Source organism: Ictidomys tridecemlineatus, chromosome 2 (genome assembly GCF_052094955.1).
Source record: "Ictidomys tridecemlineatus isolate mIctTri1 chromosome 2, mIctTri1.hap1, whole genome shotgun sequence".
Lineage (NCBI taxonomy): Eukaryota > Metazoa > Chordata > Mammalia > Rodentia > Sciuridae > Ictidomys > Ictidomys tridecemlineatus.
In genome coordinates this window covers 14526085-14540200 of record NC_135478.1, presented here as the reverse complement: position 1 = coordinate 14540200, position 14116 = coordinate 14526085, and the positions used below count along the sequence as shown (strand labels likewise).

Genomic DNA, 14116 nt, shown 5'->3' with positions numbered 1-14116 from the left:
GGACGGGCAGGTGAGGTCAGAGATCTGCTCCTGCCTAAAATGCATTCCCCTGGGCTGGGGGTGGAGCTCGGGAGTGGAGCGCTTGCCCAGCTCGAAGGAGGCCCTGGGCTCCATCCAGGGCCACAAAAACTAAATTAAAGCAATCACTCTCCTGGCTACAGCATCAGAGAGGCTCAGGGTGCCTGGCAGGTGTGACCCACGCGCCATGGTTTACTCCCTGGTCAGCAGGGGACACAGCTTCCCCCACAGGACAGATGCTGGGAACCACCCTAGGACCAGCCTGGTATACAGCAGGTGTTCAATAAATGCAGGAAACACTCTGGCAACTTGAGAACACCTGCAGTGGGTCCACACATTCTTGGTTCTGATGCTGTGGGGTTGGTGAGAGGCTCTTCTTGTCCAAGGTGGTTTCCCTGCTGGTCCAGCCCTGGCTGGAAGCAATAGCCAGGTCACTTTGTGACCAGAAGCCTGACCCTGGACCGGTGAGCATTCTCCTTGCAGGCCCAGGATTCTGCCTTGAGAACACCCTCTGGGCCCGGCCCAGCCACTGTCCACACAGTGACTCACCCCTGCCCCGCCTCCAGTGGAACCAGGCACCGAAATAGTCACCCTGGCTTGCTCTGGGGAGTGGCCGCGGAAATATTTCAGGGCTGCGTTCAATGCCTAAAAATAATCTCTGCATCCCGAGTGTCTTCCCCTCCCTAGTCCCTCTTCTGAACCACATGGGCCAGGACCTTTCACGCCACGCCCCTCGGCCCGTGGAATGTCCCCAGCCAACAGAAGGAGCCCTGGCCTCCCTGTCTCCATGCTGCTGTGGAGCTACTCTGACACTTCCCAGGGCCCTGTCAACCAAGCCTTTCTGAGACCCCAGAAGTCTTTGGGGAGAGAAGGCCTGGCCTCAGTGACCTTGTCCAGGGAGACCTGCACTGCTCAAGAGTTCTTCCTTAAGCATTGAAAAATAGTACCAGGTCCAGTGTCCCTCACCTGTGATCTCAGGGCTCAGGAGGCTGAGCCGGAGGATCGAGGGTTCAAAGCCAGCCTCAGCCACTTATTAAAGCCCCAAGCAACTCAGTGAGACCCTGTCTCAAAAAAAATAAGAAGAAGGCTGGGGATGCGGTCAGTGGGCTAGTGACCTGGGTTTGATGCCCAGTACAAAAAAAGAAAAGAAAAATGTTCTGTTTGTATTCCCAAGATGACCTGAAGCAGGTCCCCAGCTGGACTGATCTCCACCCCTTTGCCCACCCACTGACCATGGTCCTTTCCTTCCCCAGGGTGGGTGGACAGTCCCCTCCATGACTTCCAATGTCCTCTCCATCATCAACCTCCTGGTCACACTCAGTAGCTCCTGTGGCCTCAAAGAGTGGCCAACCACAAGCACTTCCTGGAGACCAGAAGGAGGTGAGGCGGGGGCCAGGGCTAGGGGCCTTCTGCCTTTCGGCCCATCGGCAGGGACCCAGGGTCTCAGTCCTCTGAGGCCACCGGCTGGAGAGTGTGGCAGGTGCAGGTGCCCCAAGCTGTGGTGGAAAGGCAGCAAGTGGCGGTGACAGAGGAAGCCGGTGGCAGGTGCCCGAAGACGGCCTCCCTTCTCACTCCTCCCTGGGCAGGTGACAGAGCCAGGTCCCTGAACCCACACATTTCACGCTTTTTCCCCCTTTGGTACCAGGGATGGAACCCAGGGGCACTCAGCCACTGAGCCACACCCCCAGCCCTTTTTTCTATTATTTAGAGAGAGGGTCTCACTGAGTTGCTGAGGCTGGCCTTGAGTTCGCGATTCTCCTGCCTCAGCCTCCAGAGCGGCTGGATCCCAGGCGCAGGAATGCACCTCCCTTCTCCCAGTACTGGGGACTGAGCCCCCAGCTCCATCCCCAGCCATGGTTCTGTTGTTTTTACCTGAGGACAGGGTCTGGCTAGTTGCTGATGCTGCTGAACTTGGGATCCTCTTGCCTTAGCCTCTCCGGTTGCTGGGTTTACAGGTGTGTGCCATCGTGGCAAGATTTCCTTAGTTTCAATCTCAAATGTAATGTTCCTGTTTGTAAAAACCGAGGTTAAGAGTCTCAACGTGAAATTGACTTTTTTTTTTTTTTTTTTGGTGCTGGGGAGGGAGCTAAGCAAGCACTCTACCTCGCAGCCACACTCCAAGGCTCCAATTTGTCCACACTTTTGGGTTCCAGCCACACTATAGCATGGGCCAGGGCTCCATTCCTCCTTCTTTGAACCCAGGGGCATTTTGCCATGGAGCCACATCCCCAGCCCTGTCTTAGTTCTTAGTTTTGAGACAGCCATGTGCCAGGGTGCCCGGTTTCATTCCTCCTTGTGGCTGAACTATATTCTGTTACAAGGACAGGCCACAGTTTTGCCTTTCGTTTTTGCGGTGCTGGGGATGGAACCCAGGGCCTCGCACCCACAAGGCAAGCGCTGTGCCACTGTGCTGCCCCCCAGCCCCAGATCACGTGTGTTTACCCTTCATTTGCTGAGGGACGTTCAGGCTGTTTGGATGGGAGTGTACGTTGAGAGTTAGGTGCAGTTCAAGCGCTTAATCCCCACCCCCAGCTCTAAAGTCATACACTATGAAATGATCATTTGCACAGTTTTTCTTTGGGGAAATAAGGGTACAAGCCAAAAAGGAAACAGGCCATCTCCTAGGCTTTTATACTCTAAAGATGCAGTAGAGACAGAAAATAGGGAAAGCAAGAATGAAATACCATAAATGCCAGGTGAAGAACCAAAGGACCTTCCAGGCAGTGGGACGTGCAAAGGCCCTGAGGTAGGCAGAAGCTGATGTGGCTGGAAGTAGGACAAGTTGGGGGGAGGGGGAGGAGAGGGACAGAAGGGGCCTGCAGGCTGTGGAAAAGAATCTAAGATGTACTCTGAGGTGGGGAAACAGGGAAACTGAGATTCAGGAAGAGAGAGGGAGAGAGACTGGGAGCCCAAGGAAGAGATGGGGACTTAGCATCTTGAGATCTGGGCCCCAATGGCCACGAAGGCTTCAGCCGCGTCTTGTAGCCCACCCCAGACCCCTCTGCGGTACTCTGACTTCACTAGCACAGGCCACCACCCTGCACCCAGAACAGTGTGGGCACACAGTAGGCACTCTATAGATGTGGGTAAACAGAGGGATGGACAGATGAGTGGATGTGGATGGACAAATGGACAAGCGGATGGGCTGGACGGGTGGATGGATGAGCAGGTGGGTAGATGAATGGACGGTGGAGGAAGACTCGGTGCCGAGGTCGTGGCCCTGAGAAGCAGCATCTCCCACCCACCGTCCAGCAGGAGCCTGGTCAGGGGCCTGGGCAGTGGAGGGTGGAGGGACAGCAAAGCCAGCCTCGGGGGCCCAGCCCTCCGCTGTAGCCTCACAAGATCTGGGTGGAGGCTGCGGGGCGGGCAGAGCAGGTGCTGCGCACAGGCCAGGCAGGGGCGGCCGGCGGGTACCAGATGCTGCTACTGCCTCTGCCGCTGAGTCAGTGTCACCATGGCAACTGGGCCTGCAGGGTGCTCCTGGGCACACCCCCTCACTGCAGCCACCACCACAGCCGCCTCCTGGCGGGGGCAGGGGGAGGAGGACCTAGAGCTCTGGGCCCAGGTTCCCGGCAGCCTGGGGCCCACATGCTGCCCTCCCACCCCCTCCGCAGCCCCTCCACCTCCTGGGAGTGGACAGGGTGGGGTCCCCAGATGAGGACAGGGTCTGCTTACTAGATATGAAGAAGCGGCTACAGTTGGGGGGCGAAGGGGAGAGGGGCCTGAGTAAGGAGCCACAGGAGGTGTGGAGAGGCGGGACACAGCTATCCCCAAACCTGAGCCTCCCCTGTCTCCTCTGGGGCATGGATGCTCATGGGGAAACTGAGGCAGGGAGAGACGCCACGGGCTCCACCTGGGATGGCAAGGACTTGAACTTCTCTCTACCGGCGGTAGAGGATTGGGGTACCCCTGTGACCCCACCTCCTCTCCTCGCTGCTCACCAGACTGACTCCAGGACCCCTCCTTGATAATCCTCCAACACTTTGCTTTTTTTTTTTTAACATTTATTTTAGAAAGAGAGAGAGAGAGAGAGAGAATTTTAATATTTATTTTTTAGTTTTTCAGCGGACACAACATCTTTGTTGGTATGTGGTGCTGAGGATCGAACCCGGGCCGCACACGGCAGGCGAGCGCACTACCGCTTGAGCCACATCCCCAGCCCCTCCTCCAACACTTTGTAAATCCCTACTCCAGGGCCTTTGCACAAGCTCTTCCTGCTCCACAGCCCGCTTCCCTCTAGTATCTTCCAGGTACCCTCTCTGCTGACGTCAAGGACTCTCTGAATCCCCTCCCCAAACTCTTCCCTCCCTCTCGGGATTGGGCAACCAGGCGGTGACGTGCCCGTGTCTGGCCCCTCCAACATGACCCAGAGCTGGAGGAACAGGGCAAGGACTTGGGGAGACCCATAGCTCCCTGGGCAGGGTTGACCCTCCATTGGGGCCACAAGACCCCATCAGACACCAGCAATCAGGGGTCAAATCCGGCCAGGCGGCCAAGCCCCAGGGCTGGAGCCACCTCCACAGCCTGGTCCTCCAGGGCACCTGCCCCATGCCTCCAGGCCACACTGGGGCCTCCACCTCCCACTGACCATCTGGAGTCACCGAGTCCCCATCAGCCCTGGCGTGCTGCCCTGGCTAAGTCCCTTTACCTTGGCCATAGAGAAGTATTTATAGGGTCACCTCTTTTTGCTAAAGGGTGGTGTCATGTCCTCGGCAAAGGGCTGTGGTCCCTTCGCAAAACATGGATCTGGTTAAAAAACAATCATGTGTCTCATTTTGTTTGTGTCTTGGTCCGGAGATTGAATTCAGGCCTCATACATGCTAAGCAGAGGCTGGGTCACCCCTGAGCCCCAGCCCTCCCAGTCTGTCCCCCGCTGGCCCTGCCTTCTCCGGCCCTTGTCGCCTCTCACCTGCTTTCTCCTGGCACTCCGGGCCTCCCTTTCTCTGGCTCCTACAATTTTCCTCCCTCCTAGTCCCCCTCTCTCCCCCATCTCCTTCGTTTCCTATCTCCTGATCTCCCCGGGTCACTAACTAGCTGTCCTATCTGGCTGTCACTGTGCTGTGGGGCTCCCATCAGGGGGTCTAGCTAGCCCAGCCCTGCAGAGCTCGGTGGGGCCTTGGCCTCGACCCTTCCGCTCATTTATCCCAGGTCTTGGCCGAGGGCCAGAAGGGCGCCCTGAGGAGGAAGGGGAAATTCCAGCGGCCCAAAGCCAGTCTCCTCCCCTGCTCAGAGTCCCCTCCAGGGCGCCGGCGGGAAAGGGGTTAACCCGGGAAGGGGTTAACTGCGCGCAGTCCCCTCCCCCCAGCCCTGCATTTAATTAGCAGCCCAGGCCGGGAGGGTGGGAGGGAGGGGGAGGCGCGGGGAGGGGCGAGGCGGGGCGGAGGCCGCTGGAGGGGACGGGGGCGGGGGAGCCCGGGAGCCTGGAACCCACCCTGGATTCGAGTCTCGCCTGGCTGCTTCCCCCACTTAAGCCTCTGCCACTCAGTTCTCTGCCATCCCCTCTCGGCGGCCGAGCGGAGCGCCGGCGGCTGGCGTCACTTGTCCCCCCAGTTGTTCTGGGGAAACTGAGGCTCACGCAGCCTGGCCACTGGCCAGGACGCGGCTGGGGGCAAACGTTTCTTTGGGCGGTTTGGCAGGGATGTGTCTGCGCACTGGAAAGCAAACCCCAGACCCACGTACCCGCCCCCACGGCCCTCCAGCCCCCGGAGCTGGGGGAACAGGAGGCGGCGGAGGGGACCAGGTGGCCTGCAGCCCGGGCTTGAGTACCGGTCAAGCAGGGCCCCTCCTGGTGCCTCGGGCTCCCCTCTGCGAGGCGCGCACGACAGCGCTGGAGGACACACTGCCCCCGACTCTCGCTGTCGGTCTCCTGCGCCGCGTGGGTTGCGGCCCCGAGGCCCAAACCTCCGCGTCTTCGCCGGGCCCTGACGTCGCGCTGACGCCACCAGGCCCCCTCCCCGCGGGGTCCGGCAGCCCAGAGTGGTTAACTCTTCCGCTGCCACGCGAGACCCCCAGGGTCCTTTCTCCCTCCACTCGCTCCCTGCCCGGAGAGGGTCCAGGCTGGGCCCCGACGTCGGAGTGTCCTGGGCGGACCTGGAAGACAGGCCCTTAGCCCGGGCTGTTCCCTTCGCCTGGAATGCGGCTCCAGTCCCAGGTCAAGCCCGTGTTTACTGGGACATCGCTCCCTCCCGCCGGGCCCTGACCCCTCCGAGGCTGGGCGTGACCGCGTCTGGCTGGATCTCCCGGCCCGGGGTGGGGCCTCTCCTCAGCCACTTGCTGTTTCAAGGTCAGTTTCTTCCCATTTTTCAGATGAGAACCAATAAAGTCCAGGGAACTTCGGGACGTCACCTAGAGAGGGGCCGAAAGCCCGGGCCCCAGCTCTGGCGGATCCCTGCCCCCACCCCATGCGGTGGCGGGGACTGTCGCTGCCGGGGAGAGGACCCCCGCAGGCCCCGCCCTGCCCCAGGGGAAGTGAGACTCGGGCCCTCCCCCGCATTCTCGCCACTTCCTCCCGGGGAGCGGCGGCGGCGGGGAGAGGGAGGAGGTGGGGACGGCCTGGGAGTTCAGAGAACCTGCCTTGGGTGGGGGACGGGGGTCCCTCCATGATGACCGTACATTTGGTAGAAGACTGGCACTAGATGCCCCACGCGCTTGGGCTGACGGATGGCAAATCTGCTCCTTCCTTGGGGCCCTTCTTAAGCGACCTGTTGTCTGTTTTGATTCCTCGGTGTCCTCCCAGCTGGGTCCCAGAGCCTTCCACCCTATCTTCCCCTTCTGCTCTCCCACGCTACGCCACCGCTGGGATGCATCCCTGTCCCGCTGCGACGGTCTTCCCTGGGCGGGGGTAGAGGGGACTGGATTCCTCTGCGCTCCAGAGTTGAAGGCTTGCTTTGCTCAGAGCCTCAGTTTCTCTGCTGGGGACAAACGTCCCTCCAAGGGAACAATGTCTGAAAGACGGTTCCCAGTTTGACAGCAGGGATACACTTGCTCATCCGTTCATTCATTCCCCCCTGCTGCTGGGTGCCCTCCTGTTACCTCCTCCTTCATTCACTGCGTAGACTCACAAACCACAGGCTGTCTGGGAAGGACTCAGTGGCTCACAGATATGTGGGTGGGGACAGCCCCAAGACCAGAGGTGGGATCTTCCATTTTACTGAGCTAACCTGAATCCTCCCCAGAGAGGCCCGGCAAGGTCCCCAGAGGCAGCAGCCTGTCACTTCAGTCTCAGCTGGAAAGGGGTCTGCACCTCTCTGAGCCATCCACAGGAGCCTGCGCAGTGACGCAGGCCAGGCCCACGGTAGTAGATGACCAGAGTGCTCCCTCAACTCCTGAGTTCCAGTGTCAACTAGTCAGACACTGTGAGGACCTCGTGTGTGCTGGGGCCACTGAGCGGGCCTCTCTGGCTATGTTCTCACCTTCCTGGACGGCCTCCCTCCTTGAATGCCACTCAGCCAGCCAGGCCTAGGCCCTAGTGTCCCTGGGACAGAATGGCGGGGCTCATCGTTTTGGTTTTTTTCAGTTTCCTTCTATTTATGGCAAGAGAAAACGATTTTCCATTCCTGGTGGTGACACGAAGATCCCCTTTTGAAATCTATTGAAATAGAAACAGAAAAGGGGGTAGAGAGTGACATGGCCCTAAAGGGTGCTTCTTGGCTATGACTTACTTCCTGTAACTCCCCCCTCAGCTCTAGGAGGGCTGGGGGCTGAAGAGCTGGGCCCAGAATGCCCAGCGCAGGCGCACCAGGGACTGTCCAATGAGCCAACCATGATGCCCCCAACCCAAATCCAACCGACTCCTCAAGGTGATCTAGTAACAGTGGATTCCTGATCTTCTGACCAACACCTACGCACACCTGCTGGACCCCAACATCGGAACCTGTGAAAGGACCTAACTCCACTGGTGCATACAGCAGGTGCACATTCAGTGCACACTGGGGGAACGCAGGCACTGCTCCTAGGAGCTCTTTCCTTCAGGTGCTAGAGATCTAAGGCTGGAGTCCTTCAGCCCCTTCACAAACACTGATCTGCGCCACTCCTTGAGGCCTTTGAGGAGGCTAGGGGCACCAGTCTCAGGGACAACTGGACTCTGTTGTCATCAATGCGGGATGTGCCAGGTTCAATCAATGTCCAGGGACCTGTTGCGCCCGCTGCCTTATTTGTAATATGGCCTTCTGAGGCTGAAGGAGCCGGTGCCACCCAAAGGGCAGAAGCTGGGTCCCCTCCATAGGGCTAGTCAAACACCTGCACAGGGACGGGACAGGACGGCGGTTGCGGCTCCAGGGGAGGGCGGAAGTGGGGCAGTGGCGAGGGGGGAGCCGCAGCCCTCCGCGGTAACCTGATCCTCAGGAATGCGCCGAGGCCAGACGCGCCCCCAGCCCTAGGCCGCGGCCCCTCCCCCAGCCGCCCCGCGGGATCCTGCCACCTGGGGGACTGTTCTCCGTCCCCAAGCCCTGCCCCCACTAGCCAGTTTGTTTTCTGGGCAGAGTTACCCTGTCCCAGCCCTCCAGGGTCCTGAGCTCTGGGGGACCATCCCCAGCAAGCCCCGCCCCCAGGAGGCCCCCTAGCCTTATCCCCCTTCTGCTCCTCTAACTCCTATTCTTTCCTCTCCCGGGGACTTTCTGTTTTATCAAGTTGATGGTAGGTCCCTGGGTGTTGAATAAAGACTGAAAATTCAGCCCAGTGGCAGATCACTCTAAACCAGAAAGTCAGTGTCTTAGTACTGGGCGGCGCAGAGGTCAGAACCTGGGCTGGCCGGACAGAAGGGGGAGGGCACATCAGATTCAGTGTCTGGAAGGCCAGGTCCCTCTCCAGCCCTGGCTGGGGGAGCCCAGGCAGGTCAGGTCGCCAGTCCTCCGCAGGCACTGCTCTGGGAAATCCGATTAAAATCTCACAATTTGCTGGGAATATACAAGTGAAAATATGGAGTCCAGGGCTGAGCCTGGTTAATGTCCCTTCCTCCAGCCTCATCTGGGACCCCACTGATTTTGGGACAAATACCACTTGGTCTTTGGTGAAAGCCTCACCATCTCTTTTCCACTTTGGCTCTGTGGCTGCCAATTTAATCCAGACTTGCTGCCCCCCAGCTCTCCATCAATGCGAAATGCTGGTCCTTGCCCCGGGACCTTTGCACTTGCTGAACCTACTGCCTGGGACACTGATTTCCCCACTACTTGGTTATTTGCTCCAATTTCTCTTTCAGCATCAATTTCTAGGGTGCCCCTCACACACTAACACTCTAAGACATCCTCTGCTTTACCAACGAGGCCACCATTTATTCTCCCAAAGGCTGCAATTATATTCCTGTTAGTCTGGGTGCATGGAGGGTATGGAGGTTTGTCTCAGTGTGTGTCCAAGCCAGTGCATGTGGAATAAGTGAGTTATCCCTAGTTCACTGCATGGATTAAGCACACTCCCACCTTGTCTCGGGAAATCCCTGTCTCTGAGGGACCCCCAGTCTGGGAGGACTAAAGCCGGACAAGATAGCTGTTCCTCAACTTTATGGGATCAAGTTTGGGACAAATGGAGGGACGAAAATGGAATATCTTGGAGGACTCCCTAGCTGGGAGGAAGAAGAGGGCAGGGAAGGGGATTGGGCAGGGGAACCCACAGAGGGGGGACAGGCAGGCTGGCTGCCCAGGGCAGTTCTCTATACTGAGGCCCCGACCTCCCCTCTCCCTGTCTGGGAGAGACAAGGTTTGCTGCAGAGAGAGGACGGGTTTAGGGTTTAGCCAACCTTAGGGAGTCTAAGGGGACTCCTAGGAGGCATGATTAGGAAAGGCTTCTTGAGAGGAGGCAGTGGAGGTAGGTTTTGAAGGATGAGTAGGAAGGAGTTTGCCAAGAAGCTATGTAAGGGCAGTCCAAGCTGAGGGATGACAAAACCAAATGACTGCAGTTCAGTTTGGCCAAGTAATAATGAAGCAAAACAGTTATTGAATCCTTACTATTTCTTCAAATCCTCCCTATAAAACAGTCCATGTGGTAAGTAAGCTTCTTCACTCCTTTTTCTTAAGGCTGGAACCGAGGCTCACCAGGACAACACTTTGGCCTATGAAGGCCCACTTGCTTGAGAAGGGTCTCTTGGCCCAGGCTGGCTTGGCCCACAGTTCATCCCCCCACCTGCCAAGGTCAGGACTACACCTCCTTGCCTCCTACTCAATCCAGACTCTTAGAGAAACACCACCCCTCTCTTTCAATCTAGTCCCACTACCAGAGGCTCAGACTGAGGCCCCAGGACAGGGATGTCTGGAGGCCAGGGGCAGGGGCTGGGTCTCCTTTCACTGGGGGTCACAGCCTCTGGGGGAGGTTCGGGAAGCACAGCAATCCTGTCTGAGAGGTCCTGGAGGGGATGTCTGGCCATCTCTTCATTCTGGATGATTCCAAGGCTACAATGGGAATAAAGGGGAGGGGGATTCTCTGAGGACACACATTTGCAGGAGGAGCGGTGGTAGGGGTGTGATCTGGGAGAGGCAACTGCAGTTTGTAAAGGACCTGAGGTGGGAAGGAGCTGGGCCCAGCAACTGGGAGATACAGAGAGGCTCGGCTGGAGGGGCTGAGGGGTGGGCGGGGAGCCTGAGGGATTGTGTGAACTGCAAGTTTGTCAGATCCAGATGTTTCCAGGATATCTGGAGCATAGGTAGGGCCGTCCTTCCACCTCCCCTACAGCCCTTTCCCAGGGAGCCTTAATGGTGGCCCATTAAGCCCTAACAGCCACTAATAAGCAGGTAATAATTACTAGCTGGGATTCCTGCCTCATCAGCTCAGCCTCTGGAGTCGGGAAACCTGCCCAAGGACCCACATCAGGCCCTGGCAGCCTCAAGGTTAAAAACGTGGGCGGCTGAGGGAAGCAGGAGCCCTGGTGCCCGGACTCCCAAGTTCCAAGACTCTGCTGGTGGAGAAACACTCCAGACGGGGTCACAGCCCAGGCCCTGCCATGATTCCTAAGTACCTCTGGGCTGGCAGGTCACTCCCACCTTGCTGAGCCTCAGTTTGCCACCTGTAGAGGCAAGAAGTCCGACTTATCTATTGATTCCACGAAGTGGAAAAAATAAATAAATAAGGTCGGAAGCACTTCCAGAAACTTCTGCCTACCCTCCTCTTCCCTTCCCCATCTTTCCGGGGGGGGTGGGGGGAACAGCGGTGTGGACGGAATGAAGAAAAGGACCTGCCCCCACCCGCAGTAAGCCCCCAGCCCGCTCTAAACCTCTCCAGAAGGAAGGAAAGGCCGTGGGCGCAGCGAGCTGGAGGCGCCAAGGACTTATTTATCCACCCGGGATCCCATCCCCCTCCGGTCCCAGGAGGCCGGTACCACCCCCGCCTCCGCCCGGCTGGGGCCCCACGCGCGGACGCGGGGCGGGGCCTCGGAGAGGGCGGGGGCCCCGGCGGGCTGGTGTCTGCTGGCCGGGCCCATCACGCCACCCGGGACGTGCCTTGGCGGGAGGCGGCGCTGGGGGCATCGGTCGTATACAGGGCTCCCAGGGCGGGGTGACCGGGCCTGAGCGTGCGGCCCGCCCCCATGACGTCAACCCACAAGGCAGCGCGCTGTTGTGCCGTTTACCGCGCGTCGCCGGGACAACGGCGGCTGGGGTGGTGCAGACACCTTGACCCCGCCCCTTAATGCAAATGAGCGACGTCACCCGTACCCAATGGCGAGCAGGGGCGGTGAGCTCATCGCGCCGGGCCGAGGCTATAAGGGGGCGCCCAAACGGCGCGGCGCAGGAGCCGCCGCCAGCGGAGGGCCGGGCGCAGCGGCCTCGGCCGGGGCGGGCGCAGGGCCGAGCGGACGGGGGGGCGCGGGCCCCCCGGGAGGCCGCGGCCACTCCCCCCCGGGCCGGCGCGGCGGGGGAGGCGGAGGATGGAAACACCCTTCTACGGCGATGAGGCGCTGAGCGGCCTGGGCGGCGGCGCCAGTAGCAGCGGCGGCAACTTCGCGTCCCCGGGCCGCTTGTTCCCCGGGACGCCCCCGACGGCGGCGGCCGGCAGCATGATGAAGAAGGACGCGCTGACGCTGAGCCTGAGCGAGCAGGTGGCGGCGGCGCTCAAGCCGGCGGCGGCGCCACCTCCGGCCCCCTTGCGCGCAGACGGCGCCCCCAGCGCGGCGCCCCCCGACGGCCTGCTATCGTCGCCCGACCTGGGGCTGCTCAAGCTCGCCTCTCCTGAGCTCGAGCGCCTCATCATCCAGTCCAACGGGCTGGTCACCACCACGCCGACGAGCACGCAGTTCCTCTACCCCAAGGTGGCGGCCAGCGAGGAGCAGGAGTTCGCCGAGGGCTTTGTCAAGGCCTTGGAGGATTTGCACAAGCAGAACCAGCTTGGCGCGGGTGCGGCCGCCGCTGCTGCGGCCGCCGCAGGAGGACCCTCTGGCACGGCATCGGGCGCCGCACCCCCAGGCGAGCTGGCCACGGCCGCGGCCGCGCCGGAGGCACCCGTCTACGCTAACCTGAGCAGCTACGCGGGAGGCGCCGGGGGTGCCGGGGGCGCTGCGACGGTCGCCTTCGCCGCGGAGCCCGTTCCCTTTCCACCGCCGCCGCCCCCCGGCTCACTGGGGCCGCCGCGCCTGGCTGCGCTCAAGGACGAGCCACAGACGGTGCCCGACGTGCCAAGCTTTGGCGAGAGCCCGCCGCTGTCGCCCATCGACATGGACACGCAGGAGCGTATCAAGGCGGAGCGCAAGCGGCTGCGCAACCGCATCGCAGCCTCCAAGTGCCGCAAGCGCAAGCTGGAGCGCATCTCGCGCCTGGAGGAGAAAGTGAAGACGCTCAAGAGCCAGAACACGGAGCTGGCGTCCACCGCGAGCCTGCTGCGCGAGCAGGTGGCGCAGCTCAAGCAGAAAGTCCTCAGCCACGTCAACAGCGGCTGCCAGCTGCTGCCCCAGCACCAGGTGCCCGCGTACTGAGCCCGTGCACGGGGCGCATGCGCGGCCCCCCTCCTTGAGGAGAGGGCTCGCGGGGGGGGGGCGTGGGCGCCCCGGACTTGGAGAGGGTGCGGCCCCGGCGACCCCCCTCCCCCAGGGTGCCCAGGACTTGGAGAGGACGCTGGCCCCGGGGGTGCCCAGAACTCGGAGAGGGCGCCCTGGACTTCGACAAGCTGGACCCCCTGCTCCTTGGGGGGGCGAGCGCATGACCCCCCCCTCGAGCTGCCTCTGTTCCCCGCGCGGCCGCCCCGTGTTGCACAAACCCGCGCCCCGGCAGCCCCTTCGTACACAGCGCTGCGGAAGGGGGCTCTGTGGGGCGCAGCCTCCAGCCTGCCTTTTCTTTTACTTTTTTTTTTTTTTTTTTTGCCTTTGGAAGAGAGAAGAACAGAGTGTTCGATTCTGCCCTATTTATGTTTCTACTCGGGAACAAACGGTTGTGTGTGCGTGTGTGTTTCCTTGTGTTGGTTTTTTAAAGAAATGGGAAGAAGAAAAAAAATACTACTCCTTTTCCTCGCTCTCGATACCCTCTTCTGTCCTTCCGACACCCCCGTGCCCTTTTTGTTCTTTTTGTTTTTGTTTTGCTACGAGTCCACATTCCTGTTTGTAATCCTTCGTTCGCCCGGTTTTCTGTTTTCAGTAAAGTCTCGTTACGCCAGCTCCGCTGTCCGCCTCCTTCTTCCCCCGCCGGGGCCTGAGGGGCTGGGCGGAGCCTGGCCTGCTCCCCTCCCCCCACCTCCTGGCTCCTCCCCTAGTGGGAGGGCGCGGGGAGTGGGCTCTGGGAGGAGCCTGCACATCTGGCGCGCAGCTAGCGCCACCTAGGCGCAGTGGGGCAGGCAGATGTCGGGTTAGGGAGGGAACGTCCAGCTTTTCTGACCGGTGTTTGGTCAGATCCTTTGCCTTCTGAAGAGGAAAGCTTGGGTGGTGGGTGTTTCCGGTACAAGATGGGAGGAGGAAACAGATGTTTAACCTTGTGGGCCTCTTTCCCTGTCTGTGAAATGGGTAGAACGATTGAAGATCTTGGTCCCTGAAAATGTGAGGCTTATGAGTTCAGCTGCACAGCAGTGCTGGGCTCGCGGTTGGTGCTCAGGGTGGACGTTGATCATCCCTTGTTGGAAGGGGCGGGGCGGGGAGCTCTGAGGGCTCCATACCAGGAAGAAGGTGGTCGGAGCGCAACTGACCTAGAGGTGTGGT

At 60.2% G+C, this 14116-nt stretch overlaps 1 protein-coding gene across 1 annotated transcript; it reads left to right on the top strand.

The window, feature by feature from the left end:
• The first annotated feature begins 11752 nt into the window (after positions 1 to 11752).
• Jund (JunD proto-oncogene, AP-1 transcription factor subunit) lies at positions 11753 to 13580 on the top strand. The gene has a single exon (XM_078037857.1). The coding sequence runs from the start codon at positions 11867 to 11869 to the stop codon at positions 12905 to 12907; it is 1041 nt and encodes a 346-aa protein (XP_077893983.1). The 5' UTR covers positions 11753 to 11866; the 3' UTR covers positions 12908 to 13580.
• Positions 13581 to 14116: the final 536 nt, after the last annotated feature.